This window comes from Theropithecus gelada, chromosome 2, assembly GCF_003255815.1.
Source record: "Theropithecus gelada isolate Dixy chromosome 2, Tgel_1.0, whole genome shotgun sequence".
NCBI lineage: Eukaryota > Metazoa > Chordata > Mammalia > Primates > Cercopithecidae > Theropithecus > Theropithecus gelada.
Window position 1 is genome coordinate 123,479,314 of NC_037669.1, and position 24,264 is coordinate 123,503,577.

General features: G+C 36.1%; 1 protein-coding gene across 1 annotated transcript in view; it reads left to right on the top strand.

Annotated features, from left to right (window-relative positions):
* Positions 1-24,264, top strand: part of WDR49 (WD repeat domain 49) — a 186,375-nt gene that overhangs the window by 113,978 nt on the left and 48,133 nt on the right. The window contains exons 11-15 of the mRNA XM_025376536.1: positions 9,590-9,720; positions 13,524-13,622; positions 15,218-15,382; positions 17,532-17,719; positions 18,748-18,945. Coding sequence (XP_025232321.1) covers positions 9,590-9,720; positions 13,524-13,622; positions 15,218-15,382; positions 17,532-17,719; positions 18,748-18,945 — 781 coding nt within the window. The remainder of the gene's footprint in view (positions 1-9,589; positions 9,721-13,523; positions 13,623-15,217; positions 15,383-17,531; positions 17,720-18,747; positions 18,946-24,264) is intronic.

Genomic DNA, 24,264 nt, shown 5'->3' on the forward strand with positions numbered 1-24,264 from the left:
CTCCTTCAATGCCAGAAAAAGAAGTCTCTCAGACTCCTAAAATGGCCTTAAAATTGGCTCATTCTGAACTTTAATTTTACTTGGCAAAACTATAAACTTAAAAACCGTTATCTTTGAAATAGAAAAAGTAAGAGCTGCAGTGTAGATTCTTAAATTATTTTAAGGACAACTGTCATTTCAAATGAAAGTTTCAGGTTCGGTTTCAAGGGGAAAGTGGTAGCTAACTAGTTTGTCAACATTTTGACACACAAGGTCAAATATCAGAAAGACTATTTTTTATGGATTTTGTGCTTTTGGGTGTTATTCTCTGACTATACCTAGTATGTCAATTTGATATGAATATCTTGACAAAAAGACATTAGACATTGAATTTTGCTTGAGAGATAATGCAAAATATGTAAGATTGACCTTCTATCTCCCATTGCCACCTCACTGTCTCCCTCCTCAAAGGGTAATCTCTTCAACCAAACTTACCAGGAGGAAAAGAGGAAATCAAAAATACATACACATAAAGCTACTATGAGATTAAACTGCAATTTCAGAACTTCAAGTTACCTTGTGTTACCTTATCTTGTGAAGCCTTAATAATATTAAAATAATATAGCTATTAATATTACATTTATTTATTTATTTGTTTTTTATTTTTATTTCAATAGTTTTGCGGGAACAGGTGGTGTTTGGTTGCATGGAAAATTTATTCAGTGGTGATTTCTGAGATTTTGGCATACCCATCACCCAAGCAGTGTTCACTGTTTCCAGTGTGCAGTCTTTTATTCCTCACTCTCCTTCCCCCCTTCCCCACGAGTACCCAAAGTCCATTATATCGTTCTTATGCCCTTGCATCCTGATAGCTTACCTTCCACTTGTAAGTGAGAACATACAATGTTTGATTTTTGCATTCCTGAGTTACTTCACTTAGAATAATGGTCTCTAACTCCATCCTGGTTGCTATGAATGTCACTATTTCAGTAGTATTCCAGGGTGAATATATATATACACATTTTCTTTATCCACTTATTGATTGACGGACATTTGGGCTGGTTCCATATTTTTGCAGTCGTTAATTGTGCTACTGTAAACATGCGTGTGCATGTGTCTTTTTCATATAATGACTTCTTTTTGTCTGGGGAGATACCTGATAGTGAGGTTGCTGGATCAAATTGTAGATCTAGTTTTAGTTCTTTAAGAAGTCTTCATACTGTTTTCCATAGTGTAGTTCTAGTTTACGTTCCCACCAGCAGTTTAAAAGTGTTGCCTTTTCACCACGTCCATGCCAACATGTATTATATTTTGCTTTTGATTATGGCCATTCTTGCAGAAGTAAGGCGGTATCTCGTTGCAGTTTTGATTTGCATTTCCCCGATAATTAGTGATGTTGAGCATTTTTTCATGTTCGTTGGCCATCTGTATATGTTCTTTTAAAAATTTTCTGTTTATGTCCTTTGCCTACATTTGGTGGGATTATTTGTAATTGTTGTTTTTTTTTTCTTGGTGATTTGTTTGAGTTCTTGCAGATTCTGGATATTAGTTCTTTGTTGAAAGCATAGTTTGCAAAGATTTTCTCCCACTCTATGGATTGTCTGTTTACTCTGCTGATAATGTCTTTTGCTGTGCAGAAGCATTTTAGTTTAATTGGGTCCCATCTATTTTTTGCTTTTGTTGCATTTGATTTTGGGTTCTTGGTTATCAACTCTTTGCCTAAGTCAATGTCTACACGAGTTTTTCCTATGTTCTTCTAGAATTTGTGTGGTTTCAGGTCTTAGATTTAAGTCTTTGATCCATCTTGCCTTGGTTTTTCTGTAAGGTAAGAAAGAGGCAAGGATCCAGCTTCATTCTACATGTGGCCTGCCAATTATCCTAGCACCATTTGTTGAATAGGATGTCCTTTATCTACTTTATGCTTTTGTTTGCTTTGTCAAAGATCAGTTGACTTTAAGTATTTGGTTTTATTTCTGGGTTCTCTATTTTTGTCCCACTGGTCTATGGGCCTTTTTGTGCCTATGTCCCACCAGTCTATGTCCCACTGGTCTATGTACCATCCTGTTTTGGTAGCTATAGCCTTGTAGTATAGGTTGAAATCAAGTAACGTGATGCTTCCAGATTTGTTCTTTTTGTTTAGTCTTACTTTGTCTGTATGGACTACTTTTAGGTTCCATGTGAATTTTAGGATCGTTTATTCTAATTCTGTGAAGAATGATGATGGTATTTTGATGGGAATTGCTTGAATTTGTAGATTGCTTTTGGTAGTATGATCATTTTTGCAATATTGATTCTATTCATCCATGAGCATGGGATGTGTTTCCATTTGTTTGTGTCAGGTATGATTTCTTTCAGTAGTGTTTTATAGTTTTCTTTGTAGAGATCTTTCACCTCCTTGGTCAGGTATATTTCTAAGTACTTTATTTACTTTATTTTTTTTTGCAGTTGTTGTAAAAAGGGTTGAGCTCTTGATTTGATTCTCAGCCTGGTGGTGGTTGGTGTATAGCAGTGCTACCAATTTGTATACATTGATTTTGTATCCTGAAGCTTTACTGAATTCATTTATCTGATCTAGGAGCATTTGAAGGAGTCATTAGGGTTTTCTAGAGGTGTCATTAGGTTCTCTAGGTGTACAATCATATCATTGGCAAACAGCAACAGTTTGACTTCCTCTTTACTGATTTGGATGCCCTTTATTTCTTTCTCTTGTCTGATTGCTCTGGTAGATCTTCCAGTACTATGTTGAATAGACATGGTGAAAGAGGACACTTTTGTCTTGTTTCAGTTCTCAGGGTTAACGCTTTCAACTTTTCCCCATTCAATATAATGTTGGCTGTGGGTTTGCCATAGGTGGCTTTTATTACTTTGAAGTATGTTCCTTTGATGCAGATTTTGCTGAGGATTTTAATCGTAAAGAGATGCTGGATTTTGTCAAATGTCTTTTCTGCATCTATTGAGATAATCGTGTGATATTTGTTTTAAATTCTGTTTATGTGATATATTACATTTATTAACTTGTGTATGTTAAACCATTTCTGCATCCCTGGTATGAAACTCACTTGATCATGTTGGATTATCTTTATGAAATGCTGTTGGATTTAGTTGGCTAGTATTTTGTTCAGGATTTTCGCATCTATGTTCATCAGGGTTATTGGTCTGTAGTTTCCTTTTTTTGTTATATCCTTTCCTGTTCTTGGTATCAGGGTGATACTGGCTTCATAGAATGATTTAGGGAGGATATCTTCTTTCTCTATCTTTTGGAATAGTTTCAGTAAGATTGGTACCAATTATTCTTTGAATATCTGATAGAATTCAGCTGTGAATTCATCCAGTCCTGGACTTTTTTTTTTTTGTTAGCAACGTTTTTATTACTGTCTTAATCTCACTACTTGTTATTGGTCTGTTCAGAGTTTGTATTGCTTCCCAATTTAATCAAGGAGGGTTGTGTATTTCCAGAAATGCGTCCAAATCTTCTAGATTTTAAAATCAGCACATACAATAAGGAAAGACTGACACACTGATATTAGTAAGACACCACAGGAATAAAGGACATGCTACAGTTTCTGCAACTTGTCTTAATGCAAGTAAACTCCCAAACTGGGGCTCAGCCTGAGAGCATTCTTGGCTTTGCACAGGAAATAATTTGCGTCCAAATCCTCTAGATGTGTAAAGGTGTTCATAGTAACCTTGAATGATCTTTCATATTTCTGTGGTATCAGTTGTAATATCTCCCATTTCATTTGTAATTGAGCTTATATGGATCTTCTCTCTTCTTTTCTTGGTTAATCTCACTAATGGTCTACCAATTTTGTTTACCTTTTCAAAGAAACAGCTGTATGTTTCATTTTTCTTTTGCATTTTTTTGTTGTTTTCTTTTCATTTATTTTTCTGTGATCTTTGTTATATTTTTTCTTCTGCTGGGTTTGGGTTTGATTTTTTCTTGTTTCTCTAGTTCCTTGATGTATGACCTCATATTGTCTATTTGTGTTCTTTCAGACTTTTTGATATAGGTATTTATATGAACTTTCCTCTTAGCACCACTTTTGCTGTATCCCAGAGGTTTTAAAAATTTGTGTCACTATTATTGTTCAGTTCAAAGAATTTTTAAAGTTCCATCTTGATTTCATTGTTGACCCAAAGATCATTGAGGAGCAGATTACTTAATTTTCATGTATTTGTATAGTTTTCAGGGTTCCTTTTGGAGCTAATTTCCAATTTTATTCCACTGTAGTTTGAGAGGGTACTTGATATAATTTCAACTTTCTAAAATTTATTGATATAATTTCCATTTTATAAAATTTATTGAAACCTGTTTTGTCACCTATCATATGTTGTATCTTGGAGAATGTTCCATGTGCTGATGAAAAGGATGTATATTCTACAGTTGTTGGGTAGGATGCTCTGTAAATATCTGTTGAGCCCATTTGTTCTAGGGTATGGTTTAATCCGATATTTCTTTGTTGACTTTCTGTCTTGGACAACCTGTTTATTAGTGTCAGTGCAGTATTGAAGTCCCCCACTGTTACTGTGTTGCCATCTATCTCATTTCTTACGTCTAGTAATAATTGTTTCATAAATTTGGGGGCTCTCATGTTGGATGCATATGTATTTAGGATTGTGATATTTTCCTGTTGGATTGTTTTTCTAATCATTATATAATGTTCTTGTTTGTCTTTTCTAACTGTTGTTGCTTCAAAGTGTGTTTTGTCTGATATAAGAATAGCTACTCCTGCTTGCTTTTCATGTCCGTTTGCATGGAATATCTTTTTCCACTCCTTTACCTTAAGTTTATGAGTCCTTATATGTTAGGTGAGTCTCTTGCAGATAGCAGATACTTGATTGGTGGATTTTCATCCATTCTGGCATTCTGTATCTTTTAAGCAGAGCATTTAGGCCATTTACATTCAATGGTTAGTATTGAGATGTGAGGTACTGTTTTATTCATTGAGCTAGTTTTTGCCTGAATACATTGTTTTTTTTTCCACTGTGTTATTGTTTCACAGGCTCTGTGAGATTTGTGCTTTAAGGAGGTTCTACTTTGGTGAATTTTGAGGTTTTGTTTCAAGATTTAGAACTCCTTCTAGCATTTCTTATAGTCCTGGCTTGGTAGTTGTTAACTCTCAGTATTTTTTTGTCTGAAAAAGACTTTCTCCTTCATTTATGAAGCTTAGTTTTGCTGGATACAAAATTCTTGGCTGGCAATTACTTTGTTTGAGGAGGCTAAAGATAGGACTCCAATCTCTTCTGGCTTGTAGGGTTTCTGCTGAAAAATCTACTGTTTATCTGACAGGTTTTCCTTTATAGATTAGCTGATGCTTTTGCTTCATAGGCCTCAAGATTCTTTCCTTTGTTTGACTTTAGATAACCTAATGATTATGTGTCTGGGCGGTGATCTTTTTGTGATGAATTTCCCAGGTGTTCTTTGAGCTTCTTGTATTTGAATGTCTAGATCTCTAGAAAGGTCATGAAAGTTTTCCTCAATTATTCCCTCTAAGCAGTTTTCTAAACTTTTAGATTTCTCTTCTTCCTCAGGACCACCAATTATTCTTAGGTTTGTCCATTTAACATAATCTCAAATTTCTTGGAGGCTTTGTTCATTTTTAAAAAATTATTTTTTGTTTTTCTGATTGGGTTGATTTGAAATCCTTGTCTTTGAGTTCTGAAGTTCTTTCTTCTACTTGTCTGATTCTATTGTTGAAACTTACCAGTGCATTTTGTATATCTTTAAGTGTGTCTTTCATTTTCAGAAGTTGTGATTGTTTTTTTCTTTATGGTATCTATTTCTCTGGAGCATTTTTTTTCATCCATATCCTATATTTTTAAAAATTTCTTTTCATTGCTTTTCACTCTTTTCTGGTATATCCTGGAGTAGCTTAATAATCCACCTTCTGAATTGTTTATTTGATGATTCAGAGATTTCTTCTTGGTTTGGATTCATTGCTGGGGAGCTAGTGTGGTCTTTCGGGGGTGTTATAGAATCTTGTTTTGTTATATTACCAGAATTACTTTTCTGATTTCTTCTCATTCAGGTAGACTATTTCAGTGAAAAAATCTGGAATTCAAGGGCTGCTGTTCAGATTCTTTTGTTTCATGGCATGGGGCGATCCCTTGCTGTGGTGCACTGTCCCTTCCCCTAGGGATGGGGCTTCCTACAAGCCAGACTGGAGTGATTGTTGCTGCTCTTCTGGGTCTAGTCACCCAGTGGAACTACCAGCCTTTGGGCTGGTGCTGGGGAGTGTCTGCAAAGAGTCCTCTGATGTGATCCATCTTTAGGTGTTTCAGCCATAGGTTCCAGCACCTGCTCTGGTGGAGGTGTCAGGAGAGTGAAGTAGACTCTGTGAGAGTCCTTGTAGATATATTTAGTGTGCTGACTTTCTTGAATGCTCATTATGCTAACAGTGAAGTTGTCACATGGACAGACTCAGGACCGCTGGTTAGCCAGGATGTTACAGGCAGTGGGATTAGCTGTTGTTTTCTCCTCCCTTGGAGCAGGGTTGTTCTGTCATGAGTTGCTGTAATGTCCTGAGTTTGTTGGCCTCCAGCCAGGAGGTGGCGTTTTTGAGAAAGTACCAGTTTTTCACCTGTCTCATGGAATTTACAGGAGCCTGTTGCTTCATTCAAAGGATCTGATTATTTAAAATAGAATAATTAGTACATTGATTTGGCATATATTTATTAAATGCCTATCATGTGTAGGTATTATTCTAGATGCTGCTGTTGTAGAAGGAAAAAAAACAAAGTCCTTGATCCTCTAGAACTTACTTTGTAGTAGGAGAGATAGAACATAAGCAAATAAATATAGAACACAGTGTCATACAATGGTAAGTGTTATAAAAAATGAAATAGAGTAAGAGATGAGAGACTCAGAGAGTCTTCAGAGAGGGTGGTCAGGGAAGGCTTGCCCGAGGAGGTGACATTTAAGCAGAAAATTTTTTCTTCATTTATGTGACAGATATTTATTGAACACTCAATATGTATAGGTCACTATGCTTGCTACTGTAGGGTTACAGATTAAGACAAGATGCATGGTTTCTAGGAATTTATAATTTAGCCAAGGAGCTGAAACTATATAACATTGAATGTTGTAAGTTAAATGTCAATGATCTTAAGAGGTCAGAAGAGGAACTATTTCTTTTAATCCTAGTTATTAAGGAATTCTACCAGAATTAGATGGGCCTTAAAGAGTTGGTGTGTGGTTAGGTTCATGTGAGTCTGTGTGTAAAAAGAAATTCCTAAGGGCATGAAAAAGCATACCATGAATGAAAATAAAACAAAACAGACAGAAATGTCAGAGGTACCTAGAGAAGACTAAGAATATTGTTTGGGTTGGACAAGAAGTTGTGCTTCAGAAACTTAGCTCCTAGCAGTTCAAAACAGCTACTGCAAGCAAAAAATAAATTTAAAACTTTGAATTCCTTTTTTGAAATTCAGGTAAACTTTGCATTCTCTTGCATTAATTCATCTATCTTTATTTTATTAGAAAATTATTCTTCCTCAAACTTTTTGAGTAAAATTAACACTTAAGGTATACCATATTTACCCTATGGCTTCCAGTGCCTCTGTCAAATATTTAATTGGACATTCACATATAACTGAAAAGCAAGGGTAGAAGAATAGAGAGAAATAATTCTGAAAACATACATTAGATCTATGTATTATTGGGTCTTAAATAACAGATTTACACATTTGAATTTTATCATGTAGGAAATGAAAAACTAACAAATGTTTTCTAATGGGGCATTAGCCTTATCGTTTATCATGTTGTTTTCTCCATCCAGAGTGTTTTCATCTTGCAAATTCTACCCATATTTTATGGTCCAGTTCAAATATCAGTGTTCAACTCAGCCTTCTTTGATTTCTACGCCGGTCTTTCATGGCAGTTGATCAGTACTCTCTTAGCACTTACCACATTTTACCTTGAATTTAGTCATTTTATGCTGATGGCTCTGTACCCTGCATCACTATGAACTGTGACTTCCATGTGGCAAATAAGAAATTCTTACAGAATAAATGAAAATGCCCCAGAGTAGAATAATTAATCTAGTAGCCAGATGAAGAATGTGCCAGAGATGGGTAAACTAGAAGCAGTAAAATTAATCAGTAGGCTATTACAGTCATTCAACCATGAGGTAGTTAGCACAGAACCAGGAAGCTGTCATTGACTGTTTGAAGTAAAATAGTAAGAAATGAATATGTAACATATTGCAGAGATATAATCTAAGTATTTAATTTGACTGGGGAAGAGAAAGACATCCAAAGAGGCTGGAATGTTAGTCTATTAACCATATTTGGGATTGCAGACAGAGGGCTGGTATGGAGGGAAGATGTCAAATTTGGATTTTTGACATGTTGAGATCTTTTGCTGATAGAAGCATTATATGGAACTGTCAACTGGCAAATGGAAGCTATTTCTGGCAAAGATTATGAATGAAGATAATTTAAGAGCCATTTGTATAGCAGTGACATTGGAACTCATGGTGATATATGAGATCTCTAAGCCAGTTTGAGTGGATAGACAGAAGTGGAGGAATGAAGATAAGGAATGTTCCATTGTGTATATATACCACATGTTAAAAAGGGTGAGAGAAAGAAGGGAATAGAAAATAAAGAGTGGGGAAAGAAAGATGAGGAGGCAGGAAGAGAAGCAGGCCACTGGAAACTCTGAGGCTAAGGAGTAACACTGGTAGGACAACTAGGAAACCTTTAGAGTGGTGGGAATAAAAGATCTCAAGAAGGTGAAGAGAGAATGATGGTGAAAGACCCCATAACTATGGTTGCAAATGCTCACTTGAGATCTAGATGGCTCTAGAAGAAACAAGAGGCTTAGCATAGGCTGCTGGCCAGAGCTCAGATCAGCAAGTGAAAACAGGGTGGTGTTAATGCCCCAAAAATGGAATCTTTACACTCCTCCCTTCCCCACCAGGCACAAGGCATTTCATTCTTTGCCCATCCTGTCCTATTCTCAAATTTATCAGCAGTGCCCCCAGATACTGACCTCTCTAATACTGTTCTTTCTGTTCAAAATGTATCTGTTCTATGTCCCACTTCTTTGCGGTGGCGTTTTCTAAGTGTGTTCCACAAATTATAGTTCTTCAAGATGCTGTAGATTCCAAGAGAATGGATTCTGTGATCAGTTAAGTCTTGAAAATGCCACAAGGAGTGCTAAATGTCCTGAGAAATTTTGATGGAAAAAAAACCTTATTGATTTTGTTTGAAGTACAAAACGTTATTTGTTCATAGGCCTGCCCTCAGTTTTAATTGTTATTACTATAAAGCTCAGTGATCTCATAATACCCATGTGGGGAAGCTTTGCTTTAGGGTCATGGCGATGGATAATTAATCTGATAAATGGTTACATGGTTTGTTGTTAATGATTGTGAAAGGATAATTAACCTTCTATTGTCAAAAATTTATAATTTACCAGATAATTTAATGAGGTAATAAAAATGTTTAGTGTGGGAAACTCAGTATTATGGATGTCAATTTGGGATAAATTTTGGGCAGCATAGTCTTTTAGAAGTCTCTAATCACATCATTCAAGTGGATAGTGGTTACTCAATATCTACATCAATTTTAGATCCACAGCTAAATTCTATATCCTTTTTGCTAGGGCTATTACTGTGTTTCGACCCCAAAACTTCAATCAATTTTTCATCCAGCCTGAAGAATGGAAAGGAGGCATACAGCACCATCATGACATCTTATGTGCTGCGTTTTTACCTCCACAAACTGTTGTTACAGGTAAACTGAACTTTCACTTGACAATCATTGGTGAAGTTTGGTTTGTTTTGGTTTGTCTTGGCTCACTCACTTTTTAAAAAGCCTTTTCTCAGTTGTTATATATATATATGTGTATTTTGAGATGGGGTGTCTACCTATTGCCCAGGCTAGAGTGCAGTGGCCAGATCTCAGCTGATTGCAATCTCCGTCTGCCAGGCTCAAGTGATCCTCTCACCTCAGCCTCCTGAGTAACTGGGACCACAGACGCGCCCCACCATGCCTGGCCAACTTTTTGTATTTTTAGTAGAGATGGGTTTTTACTGTGTTGTCCAGGCTGATCTCAAACTCCTAAGCTCAAGCAATTCACCTGCATCAGCCTCCCAAAGTGCTGGGATTACAGGCGTGAGCCACTGTGCCCGGCCATATATTTCTTTTTAACTTATGATTGACACATAACATTAATAATTGTACATATTTGTGAGGCACAACATGATGTTTCAATACATGTATAAATTGTGCAATGATCAAATCATGGTAATTAGTGTATTAATAACCTTACACATATATCATATCTTAGTGATGAGAACATTAAAAAGTCTTTTTTTCTAGCTATTTTGAAGTATACAATACATTATTGTCAACTCTAGTCATCCTACTATGCAATAGACCACCAGAACTCATTCCTCCCGTCTAACTGTAACTTTTTACCTGTTGACCAATCTCTCACCATCACCTGCTCCCTTCTCTCCTCCCCATCCTCTGGTATCCACTATTCTACCCTCTACTTTTATGAGAATAACTTTTTAGAATCCACAACTGAGTGATACCATGTGATATTTGTCTTTATATGCCTGGCTTATTTCACCTAACATAATGTCCACCAGGTTCATTCGCGTTGCTGCGAATGGCAAGATTTTATTCTTTTTATGACTGAATACTATTCCATTGTGTATATATAGCACATTTTCCTTATTCATTTATTCATTGATGGACATTTAGGTTGATTTTATATCATGACTATTGTGAATAATGCTGCAATAAACATAAGGGTGCAGATATATCCTCCACATGCTGATTTCATTTCCTTACCCAGTAGTGGAATTTCTGGATCATATGGTAGTTCTATTTTCAATTCCTCCATATTGTTTTCCATAAAGGCTATACTAATTTACATTCCCACCAGCCATATGTAAGTGTTCCCTCTGCCCGATATCTTTGCCAATACTTTTATCTTTTGATTTTTTGACAGGATCCATTCTGACTGGAGTGAAGTGATGTCTTGCTCAGGTTGTTTTGATTTGTATTTCCCTGATAACCAGAGATGTTGGACTTTTTTTTTTTTGTATGTCTGTTGGCCATTTGTTATGTCTTCTTTTGAGAAATGTTTATTCAGGTCTTTTGTCCATTTTAAAATCAGGTTTTCTTTGTTACAGAGTTGTTTGATTTTCTTATATATTTTGGATACTAGCCCCTTATACTATCAGATGTACAGTTTGCAGCTATCTTCTCCCATTTTGTAGGTTGTCTCTTTGCTTTGTTGATTGTTTCCTTTGAACATGAATAGATTTTTGAAGAAGCAGCGCTTGCTCTTCTTAGGCCTTATTTCTAGGGAAATATATTAGTAGTTCTGATCATCAGCTCCTATGCCTGGCTGTCTGATTTCCCATCACGGTTCTACCAATTGCCACAACTTGATAATGAGCAAGTTATTTAAACTCTGAATCGTAATTTTGTCTGGAAGATAATAATATATCTATATTTTGGTTTATAGTTCAGATTATCTGTGCAAGGGTTTAACACAGTTCTCAGCACACAATAAGCTCATCCATAAATATTAGCTTTTATTTGTATTGTCCATTTTCCAGGAGCAGCATTAGGGCTGTTGGGTACGAATCACACATTGGTGGCACTTAGACGTTTCATAATGTGAACATATTAACTCTTTGGCATAATTTAGCCCAGATAATGTTGATAAAAGTCTGTCCTCACAAAATGTCTACAAATCCAAGCTCTTAAAATGATTCATAGGCATGCTTTGATGTGACATATTAAAGAGAATGAAAAATTGTTGTATCATTTCTGGCCAAAGAATACAATTTATAGAGACAGATTGCACCATGAAATTTTCAAGTCCATATTTTGACAGCTGAATTTTTTTTTTTTTATAGAACCAAAAATGTCATCAATTAAGAGGAATGAAAACTTACAGGAAAAGATCCAGGATATCTATGAAGTGTTACAATATGAGGTTTACTGATCTATCTACATTTAAAGTTCCCCTGCTTTCAGGACTAACCAAATTACTTTCTAGTAAGACCAACTCTGTAGATAAATTAGCTTTACAGTCACTGGAAGGCCACCCCTGCAGGGAGGATTGCATCCTGAAATGTGATGGGCAGTGAAGTGCAAAACAGTGTGGTTGTTATTGTGAAAGTATTAGTAAATACCATTGTATTGGTGGGTTGACAGTCTCTTCACTCATTCTCCTCCCATCAATCCTATGTGGAAATATTTGGTCAATCACTGCAAGTAAAGCATAAGAGAAGATGGATGTTTCTATGGACAGCTGAACTCCATCCCCCTGGTTCAATTTGTGAGATGCACAGATTGCTCTTTCTTTCTTTCTCTTTTTTTTTTTTTTTTTTTTGAGATGGAGTGGAGTCTTGCTCTGTTGCCCAGGCTGGAGTGCAATTGTGCAATCTTGGCTCATTGCAACCTCTGCCTCCAGGGTTCAAGTGTTTCTCCTGCCTCAGTCTCCTGAGTAGCTGGGATTACAGGCACATGCCACCACGCCCAGCTAAGTTTTTTTTTTTGTATCTTTAGTAGAGACAGGGTTTCACCATATTGGCCAGGCTGGTCTCACACTCCTGACCTCCTGATCCGCCCACCTCGGCCTCCCATAGAGACTGCTCTTTCTAGGACAATACAGTTTAGTGTGCATTTCTCTCTTTTCTCCCCTATTCCCAAAAAAGTCACCATTCGTACATCCCACCCAAACTCTTTTGCTCTCCTTGCCATAGACACTCTGCTCAGTGGGTAGCTGTCCTCACTAAGTCACTGAGAACAATGGTCTGGACATTGCTGCTTTGTTCCTCCACAGGATATGGTTGCTCAGACTTCACCTCACTTTGGGCTTTTGGGCTATTTGGGCTTTTCTTTGTTTTCTGTGAAGAGGAGTACTGAAGGACTTTCTGTAGGAAAAACTTTAGGATTGTGGAAGACAAGAATGAAGAGAACACACACACACCCATCCACACACATACACACACAAGAAGGGATGTGTGAAACAGAAACATAGGAGGACTTGATTTACTTGCCCTTACCCAATAATAAAAAGTATGATGGTAATTAACATTTTCTCCAGTACTTACAATATGCTCAGTGCTACTGTAAGTACTTTCATTCTCTACAATAACTCTAGGAGATAAATACAATTATTAACTATTTTTTATAGATGAGAAAATTGCAGCATCAAGTAGAATTAAATAACATGTCCAAGGTCACACAGTAAGTGAGAGAACCAAGACTCAAGCTCCAGTTTTTTATCTGCAAAGCATTTGTTCTGAATGCTTTATTACCATAAGATAAAAGGAAACAGCAGTAATTTCTACACACATATGCTCAGGTTATACTGTGGGGATTGTAAGCTCTAAAGTTAATACAAATATCAATTATTATTATTCATGTTTCTAAAAATATAGAGTGCCCACTATGTGCCATATTCTGTGTAAGATATACTGCTAATAACTTCCTCTGATTGCTGTTGCTCGTATTTTCTATCTTAATCTCCTGGCAATTTATATTCTCCATCCTGTCTTGTGCAGGGAGTTATGATGGAGAAATTGTTCTATGGAACAGTAGCACAGAGAGTGCTCACCATGTTCTTCACCCTGATTACCAGAGGTTGCTAAAGTCAAAATTAGGTAAGCGTGAGTTTGAAACTAAAATAACATGGCTAGTCAAATCACTGTAGGCCTTGTTGTTCATGCATGTGCCTGCTGCAACTTGCTCCTAAATTATAGGTGATTGGCTGTAAGCACGAAGGATTAGGGATATCATTGTGTTGTCAAAGTGGCTAAAGAGAATCTTGAGATTTATTTGGCTTAGCAAATTCTCCATGGCACGCCATTTCTTTTCTTTATGCTACATTGACATTTCTGAACTACTGATAGCAGGGAGCAAGACTCTCATTTTTATTTAGTTTATTTTTTTTCAATAAACCTTGCCAAATTACCTAAGAGTGAACGTTAGGTACCCTTTGCTAAGAAAATGGAAATTCATGTTCACTCGATAGGCTGTTGAGACTCAATCTAGAGCTTGTAATAAATACTATGCCACCTGGAAATCTTAAATTATTCCTTGCTTTAGAAGCCCATGAGGAACATTAGATGGGAGTATATTGTATTTTATGGGAGTTTAGCAGAGCACATGAATATTTTATATTTAAGTAAAATGTCTTGACAATTGCCTTTCACATTTTATTTCAGTTTCCTTAGATACTGAAGGTTTTTCTTTAGACTAATTTATTTTGGTAATGAAAATGTCATTCCTCATGGCCCAGTGAGGTTCTGTTGTCTCAACTGAATAAACTCATAGAGGCTGAATTGAACTTTAGGAATGAACTGGTCATCAGATGCAGTTTTCTTTCTGGGTGAAAACTGAGAAGCTATTTTATTAAGAGTAGGAAAACAAACTTAAGAGATTTAGGGGATACTTGGCTGCAAACACAAAGCTCTGACCTGCTTTATGTCCTAAGAGCTAATCATTTTAGGATTCATTTGAACTTATACCATGAGGGGTTTGGAATTCTGCCTCTTCCTCTACACTGGGCTTTAGAATACACAGAGAGATAATTAAGGAGAAAAGTGAATAGATGTCAAATTTCTGAAAGACATAAAAGGCACTGCAATCGATTTCTTATTTGGGAATTTTGAAAATATGTCTGTATAGATTTTTCATAATTATGGGCAGACTGTTCATAGATTCTGAGATGAATATCCCCAGGTTTTACTAGTGTGGCCCGGAGATGATATCATTAGATAATTGAAGTATGCTTAGAAATGTTTTCTCCAGAGTAACTCACTAACAAATAGTAATGTTAAAAAGCCTCATTTAATTAAACATAGTCATTAGAGCTCATGTTCATTATAGTATTTCCAAGATTAATTTTAATCATTAATAAGTTGAAAATGCCACAATATCGGAATTACATTTGTCTTGGGCATATTAGGATCCCTAAGATGTTAGCATTGATGCCAATATTAAGTTCTTATTTAATTCATATCAAGGAAAACACAGCAAGTTTGTATGGAACATGAAAAACAAAAATAAAGTCAAACAGTTCTTCCAGCTGTGGTTAAGAAATGTCAGAAGGCTTGATAGATGTTGACTGGAAGTCTATTGTGAGACTTGGAGTCATTGGAGATAGTGATAGATGGCGGCCTGCTGTTTCATAGGCACTAGTTTTCAAAGCAGATATTTTTCTTCATTAATATACCTGGCTTTGTCTCCATCACAGATACAAAACCTCAAAAACTTCTTAGTGCTGGGAGAAGCCACTCCACCCACCCTGTGGCAGACCAATCTACCATGGGAGTCCGCAACTTTGAGATTGACACTGAGGGCAAAAATGCTGTTATGAGGCTTTGCTTCCTCAAAGTAAGAAAAAACACTGCAGTGACAGGTAAAATATATATTTACATTTTACATGTAGTTGGAAAGGGAGCAATAAAGAAAATCCAGTCTATTTCTACTAGATCTTGTAGAATTTGAGTGCATGTAGCTAACCAGTCAGGAGTGTGTCATGTGAGGTCACAGACCATGGCAAAGGAAGTTGGAATTGAGGAGGATGGGTTCAAGAGCAGGAGGCAGACTACACCCCACTACTAATTTATCCAGTGTTGTATATGTTAAGATCAGGAAGGGAACAATTCTGACAAATTATTGAATACGGGCAACAATCAGAATTGTCCCAGACATGGCATAAAGAGATTTTAATACCGTAGGGGCACAGTAAGATGTATGCCAGAGTCAAAGCTTAAGTCCACATATAGCAGTAGAGTTGAGTCTGAGACTGACTATGAGTACCTAATCAAAATAGGCTGGAAGAGAATAATGAGGAGCATGGATGTTAAGCACAGTAACAGAATTTGAAAGAATTGCTAATCCCAGGATAAGAGCTGCCTGCTCTCTTCTCTGTTCTCATCTTTTTTTTTCTTTTTTGAAGTATTAGTTATATATTCTAGAGATGTATACCAACATTAATGCTATTTTATGATTTACTGTAGTTATTTGATATTATGTAAATGAAATAACCATTTGCTTAATTTTTTCCCTGTTGTCAGTGGCAATATTAGCATGGTGTTGATGCAGGCTGCATCTTTCCGAAATGAAAATCTGCCTTGGAGAATAATGCACATATGTATTGTGTATTTGAAATCTAGACACATATGTATTGTGGATTTGAAAAGGAAATGAACATATCTGAATTATGTTTATTGTTTCCCATATTTAATTTACAGATGAAAAATCTGTATAATTTTCATATAAAATTTTTAATCATTAAGAATCAATAAAGGTATAATTTAAAAATATTCTGGGTTGTTTAGAATAAACTTTGAAACAATTAGATTCTAAAACTTTCCATTTTCTAGAACTTGCTTATACTCAAAATATGAATTATTATCCTGAAATTACTCTCATTTCCTCAATACTAATTTTAATGTTATCAGTATTCCCAGATTTTCACTGAAGCAGCTACGTGTTATTATTTCTACCTTAAATAAATATGATTGTTAATTGGCAGTACATTTGTGAGGCAAACTGGAAGTCATTCAGAGAGTTATCAAATAATAGGAACCTTGCCACAGAAGAATAACTTAGGTAAGGTGCTTCAACAAAACATAAAAATGGAAAATGAAAAGGTTAGTTCTAGACTCATTCACCAAAAAAGGGTTTTATAAGGGTTTACAATGAATTATTGATGAAAACATTTAAAGAAAGCTCATAAATAGAATTCTAAGCATGCTGCCAAATGGAGAAGTCAATAGCTATTCTGCTGTCACTACATATTCCATCCAAATCTGTGCATGCAGACTTTTACTTCACTGTATATATCCAATGGGTTATTAGGGAAGATGAATTTTATATAATGAGAATATTATCATAATGTTGGAATTAATATTTCATGTTTATCTGAGGAAACAAATTAATTCCATCTAACTTTTAAAAACCCCCGGGCCGGGCGCGGTGGCTCAAGCCTGTAATCCCAGCACTTTGGGAGGCCGAGACGGGTGGATCACGAAGTCAGGAGATCGAGACCATCCTGGCTAACACGGTGAAACCCCGTCTCTACTAAAAAATACAAAAAACTAGCCGGGCGAGGTGGCAGGCGCCTGTAGTCCCAGCTGCTCGGGAGGCTGAGGCAGGAGAATGGTGTAAACCCGGGAGGCAGAGCTTGCAGTGAGCTGAGATCCGGCCACTGCACTCCAGCCTGGGCGACAGAGTCTCAAACAAACAAACAAACAAACAAACAAAATAAATAAATAAATATAAAAACCCCCAAAACATCAGAATAATGAATGAAGAAAAGGGAACTAAATGTAATGGGACATTTCAATATCCTATGTCATTTAATACTCAACACAAACCAGTGAGGTTATCATAGTGTTACCTCCATTTTATATTTGACAAAATTAAAGTGATGCTGGGAATTGATCTCAGGGCTACTCACCTCTCCAACATCATATGCTTTCCACAGGGAAAGTCACTGAAGAAGTTATTTCTGGCATGGGTTGTTCAGTTTTCTAATTAGATTTTCCCTTACATGTTAGGAGGAGCTAACCTGGTATCATGTGGAGGATCTGGTTATGTCAGATTTTGGGATATCTATAAGAAGCAACTTCTGGCTGAATTTTTGGCTCATAGTGGAGCTGGAACGATTATTATGTCTACTGATAAGATGAATCGATACCTTACCACAGGAGATCTTGATGGATGGTTGAAAATCTGGAATATAGAGGTAAATTGAAAAACATTACCACATTACCTTTAAGATTTTTGGTGACCCTTTGTTGCAAGTAACTATGAATCAAGTCTTGTCTGTCTCCTAAACAAAGGAAAAAATATTTAGTCTAAGTGTTTTAAATAAAACATTTACAAGCTTCATGCAGAGACTTCTTTTAAATAATTAATGAGGAAAATCATATTTTTCTCAATATTGACAGCCTTCTGTTAAGTCATCCAATTTAGAAATGCAATATTGTTAGGAAGGCACTGCAGCATTATTTGAATGTAAATAATTAGGATATACCTTATTTTTAATGTATTTATTTACTTATTTATCTATTTATTTATTTTGAGACAGGATCTCCCTCTGTCACCTAGACTGGAGTGCAGTGGCATGATTATAGCTCTCTGCAACTTCCAACTCATGGCTCAAGCCATCCTCCCACCTCAGCCTCCTGAGTAGCTATGACTACAGGCATGTTCCACTATGCTCAGCTAATTATTTTATTTTATTTTATTTTAATTTAATTTTATTTTTTGTAGAGACAGGGTCTCACTATGTTGACTGAGGTGAGGCTACACCTTATTTGCAATGAGACTGTAAATGTAATTTAAATAGTAGAGGACTATTCCCTCATCTAACATTATTGTTACCCTGAGTTAGTTTGGGATTTTTTTCTTTTTTATCACTGATTACCTCCTCGATTTTCCAATAATATTTAAAAGTTGTATATGTGACCACATATATGTGGTAAAGTTCATCTCTATCAAATAATTGGCTATACTATTTAGATTTTTCTTTCCTTCCTCCTTCCCCACTAGTTCCTTTTTGTATTTCCCAAGTAGTCAGATAAGTTAGAAACCTTTTTTTCTTAATGTAATTTCATTTTCTAGCCTCTTTTATCATGAACTTTGCTTTCGCATTTGGATCACAGGTTATTGTTCCCAAGTTTGAAAATCGGCCTTTTTAAAAAAGTGTTATGTCATTGTAATCGTTTCATATTTGAATTTTTTAGAGGTCTGGTATTTGTTTTCATTCAGGAGTACTGTCTTAATTCCAGTAAGAACAAAATCACAAAGGCCCCAACTCTGATAAGATCATTCCAACCTCATGAGGACCGGATAAGTTCCTTAGAGATGTGTGAGCCGGGTGGTCAGTTACTGATTATCTCCTCCTCTGCAGACTGCAGCATTTGTGTGACTGGTGTCTGCAATGCTCCTGTTTGGATCTTTGGTCAGGTAGAAATATTGCTCTTTATTATTCTAGTATTTACTTGACATTTAGTATTAACTTGGGCTGATTTCTATTTGAATCTCATCAGCTGTTTAATGTTCATTAGTCATGAAAGAACTGACAACATTTCTGAAGCAGTAGCTCCAGGCAACTTTGTCCTGTTTTCCATTAACCAAGACAGTTTCATCAAGCGGAAGACACCAGAGACACGGAAAGATGGGAGCTCTGTGCAGCTCAAAATATTCCAAGATTTCTAAGAAAAAATTCTCCTCTAAAATAAATTCCTTCAATTTCAAAATTTAGTAAAAGTTCAACGTGGATAAAATGATCGTGTTACTAAAAAGACAGGTGATTATGACTGTTAACTAAGAACGTAATAATCAAATGTAGAAAATTTTAGGAAAAAACCAATCATCCTATTATTCATTCTCTGGTTTATTGCCGCAAATAATAATAGTTAATATTTGCTGAGTTTTTCTTGTGTACCTGGGGCACTGTTCTAAGATTTTTTTCAAGAATTAACTCATTTAATCTTCACAATTGCTCAATTCAGGAGGGGGCAGCTCTCACAATTCCCATTTTACAAACGAGCAAACAGAGGCACAGAGAGTTTGAATTAATCGCCTGAGCTCGCAGAAGCTAATCGTGGTAGAGTTTTGCTTTTAACTCAAGTTGGGTCACTTTAGAGCTCATATTTTTAACCCCTTTCTCAAGATCTGACTTGTCCCTGCCTATGAAATGAAATGGAAGTAGGGGGCATGAAATAAAGGAAATATTTAGTCTCATATTTTCTGTTCTTTTATCCTTTTGCCTTCTTGGGAACTTTTCGTGTTCCATTTATGCTTTTGGGGACAAAATATGTTTGACTGGTTTCAACCAGTACTATTCAAACCTGGTGTAAGTTTAAGGTGAAGCCTCAATTTCTGTTCAGCCAGCTGATTTGGTTCTATTTAGGAGCCTCAGGTGCCAATCTTACTCTGGAGAGTAGGCAATTCTTTTAGTGTCGGAAGACAACGTTTGTTGTTGCTGTATTTGTAAAGTCAGTTTGATGAGGCCAACCTGTGTGGAAAGAATTCTAAGCAACCCTTTAGGATGCAGAGGGTGTTGGCAAATCAGAAAATCATCTAGGAGGTGGACCCACATTGGCTGGACAATGAGAGTGTCAATGTAACACTCAGGAGCTGTATCAATCTCTTGTATTTTTGTAAACAAGACAAGCACTATATTTTTCTCAGTCAGGAAAAAAAGCGGCTAAGTGGGAACTCATATGAGTGTGTGATGAGTGAGACAGAGCGGGACATGGCTGGCAGTCTGGACAGGAAAGAAGGTGGAAGCCTGCCTCGGGCCACTGAAGAAGCCAATGCATTGCTGACGGAGGCTGTGGCAAGATGAGGTGGAGGTTTGAACAATGGTAAAGAAACGAAACATCATCAAGTGGGTGACCTAAGAAGTTCCTTAGACATCTGGGGTTGAACCAAGAAATAACACCATTCTAGGTGTAGGTGCCATATAAAGTTCACCCACCAAACATAATCTGTAGCTAAATTTTATTTTAATGCAGAAATGGGTGCTTATAAAACTACTTATTTTTATGTTATTGATATTATTTGTTGTTTCTGTGAAATCTTGCATTGTTTAAGGACTTCAGACCGAAAAAGCCCTCATGAGAATAATTTTATTTTTTCCTTTCTGTTCAAGACAGGAGAAGAGTCATCAGACCTGGGTCAGTTTTAAAAATTGAAGGCTAGCAAAGCTGGGGAAAACGGTTTCCTAGTTCCTTCTGTTTGTGCTACTTCTTCTTCTTCTTCTTTTTTTTTTTTTTTTTAAAGGATTTACTTTTATCAAGCTGTCTTGAATATAGGTGCCATTAGTCCCAAGATGTAGAGCATAAGAGTGTGGGGAAGAGGAAACGGAAAGGAGAGGAAGGGGAAAGGAAAAGAGGGAAGGGAAAGAGAGAGGAGAGAAGGGATTTTTTTTTTTTTTTTAAACAAAACAAAACTTAGAATCCCTTTTATAACATAGCTATTGGGCTTAGGCTGGTTTTCAGGTTAGATTTTTCAAAGTAAGTTGTGTGGTATGTCTATTTCTAGAGTTGGAGAAATAGGAGTGAAGAGGATTTATTCATGAATGCATGTTTATCCCACGAAGCTGTCAGGTGATTGTCGGATAAGAAGAAATTCAAATGATGCTTGAAATTCTTCAGTGCCCCTCTTTGTGCACTAACTACTGTTATGCTAGGCAGAGTTTATGTACTGGCAACTCTCCTCATCTGATTGATTTGATGTCCAGTGACTTTGATTGTGTCTCTTCATCCAGTGAATAATTAAAATTTGATTTAGTTGCCCATATTTAAACAATAATAGATTTCATGTAAAGATTCATGTTTCTAATTTCTCTTAAAAAAAAGCAATCAGGCAAGAGAAAGAAACAAAAGGTATTCAAATAGGCAGAGAGGAAGTCAAATTGTCTCTGTTTGCAGATGACATGATTGTATATTTAGAAAACCCCATCGTCTCAGCCCAAAAAATCCTTAAGCTGAAAAACAAATTCAGCAAAGTCTCAGGATACAAAATTAATGTGCAAAAATCACAAGCATTCCTATACCCCAATAATAGACAAGCAGAGAGCCGAATCATGAGTGAATTCCCATTCACAATTGCTACAAAGAAAATAAAATACCTAGGAATACAACTTACAAGGGACATGAAGGACGTCTTCAAGGAGAACTACAAGTCATTGGTCAAGAAAATCAGAGAGGACACAAACAAATGGAAAAACATTCCATGCTCATGAACAGGAAGAATCAATATCATGAAAATGGCCATACTGCCCAAGGTAATTTATAGATTCAATGCTATTCCCATGAAGCTACCATTGGCTTTCTTCACAGAACTAGAAAAAACTACTTTAAATTTTATATGGAACCAAAAAAGAGCCTTTATAGCCAAGACAATCCTAAGCAAAAAGAACAAAGCTGGAGACATCATGCTACCTGACTTCAAACTATACTACAAGGCTACAGTAACCAAAACAGCATGGTACTGGTACCAAAACAGATATATAGACTAATGGAATAGAACAGAGGCCTCAGAAATAACACCACACACCTACAACCATCTGACCTCTGAAAAACCTTACAGAAACAAACAATGGGGAAATCATTCCCTATTTAATAAATGGTGCTGGGAAAACTGGCTAGCCTTATGCAGAATATAGAAACTGAACCCTTTTTTTACACCTTATACAAAAATTAACTCAAAATGGATTAAAGACTTAAATGTAAATCCTAAAACAATAAAAACTCTGGAAGAAAACCTTTCAAAACCATACAGGACATAGGAATGGGCAAAGATATCAAGACTAAAACACCAAAAGCAATTGCAGCAAAAGCTGAAATTGACAAATGCAATCTAATTAAACTAAAAAGCTTCTGCACAGCAAAAGAAAATATCAGAGTGAACAGGCACCCTACAGAATGAGAGAAAAATTTTTCAATCTATCTATCTATCTGCCAAAGGTCTAATATGCAGAATCTACGAGGAACTTAAACAAATTTACGAGAAAGAAACCAAACAACCCCATCAAAACGTGAGTGAAGGATATGAGCAGACACTTCTCAAAACAAGACATTTATGTGGCCAATAAACATATGAAAAAAACCTCATCATCACTGGTCATTAGAGAAATGCATATCAAAACCATAATGAGATACCATCCCACACTAGTTAGAATGGCAATCATTAAAAAGTCTGGAAACAACAGATGTTGGCAAGGATGTGGAGAAATAGGAATGCTTTTACACTGTTGGTGGGAGTGCAAATTAGTTCAATCATTGTAGAAGACAGTGTAGCAACTCGTCAAGGATCTAGAACCAGAAATACCATTTGACCCAGGAATCCCATTACTAAGTATATACTCAAAGGGTTATAAATCATTCTACTATAAAGACACATGCACATGTATGTTTTTTGCAGCACTATTTACAATAGCAAAAACTTGGAACCAAACCAAATACCCATCAATGATAGACTGGAAAAACAAAATATGGCACATACAACATGGAATACTATGCAGCCATAAAACAGGATGAGTTCATGTCTTTGCAAGGACATGGAGGAAGCTGGAAGCCATCATCCTTAGCAAACTAACACAGGAACGTAAAAGCGAACACCGCATGTTCTCACTCATAAGTGGGAGTTGAACAATTAGAACACATGGACACAGGGAGAGGAACATCACTCATTGTGGCCTGTCGGGGGGTGAGGGGAAAGGGGAGGTAGAGCATTAGGATGAATAACTAATGCATGTGGGGCTTCAAACTTAGATGATGGGTTGATAGGTGCAGCAAACCACCATGGCACATGTATACCTATGTAACAAACCTGCATATTCAGCACATGTATCCCAGAACTTACAGTGGAAAAAAAAAATACAAAAAAAGAACATACATCATTCCTTAAGAGTAACTATAGCCTTTATGTAAAATGAGTTCTCTTTAATTCAGTGTAGCAGTGTAGTCCTTGCATTTTTTTATTGCCTTAAATACTGAGGGTGAGTTTTATTTACTATTTATTACCCATTTATTTTCTTGTATTAGGTTCAATTCATTCATTGATATTATTTGACTGGCCCTGTAGGCATTTTATTCTGCAAACACTTATGACAAGGCTGATCAATTTGCAGACCAGCCAAATATCTGCAGGATGCCTACGGTTCCCCTCGTATCTCACAGGCTGCATTCTTTGGAACATTCTGTGTGCATGAAGCGAATTAATATAAGACGAGAAAATCGGCTCTGTATTTAAAACATAAAATAGATTGTTAACGGGAAACTTTTGTTAGATGAATGCATTTTAAGAAGTGTAGCCAAAATCTGTGAAAATTATTATATAACACACATAATTTTTAGAAAATAATATTTAATAACTGAACTAGCTTTTGAAAACATTTTAAGGAGGTAACATGCAAATAAAGTAGTTGAGGGAAAAAATAACTGGCAATTCTTTAACAAAAGCTTTGTTTTGTTTTTAGTAAATATACATCTGGCTATTCAGAATTTTAAAATAGGAATGGTAAAAAATTTCTTGTAGTTCATTATTATCTTTTCATTGTTTCTTATGACACATCTCATTTTCTGCCTTTATTAAAGGTACATGAATCTCTTTCATTTCCCCTGTAAAACTGTAAACTTCTTGTGGAGAAGAGTCACGTCTTTTTTATCTTCTTGTGTGTCCCACCCCAGGACTTTAATTAGTAATCTAGCACATGGTAAACACACGTAAATGTTTGAAGAAAATAAATTTCATAAAAATAAAAGATGTTTT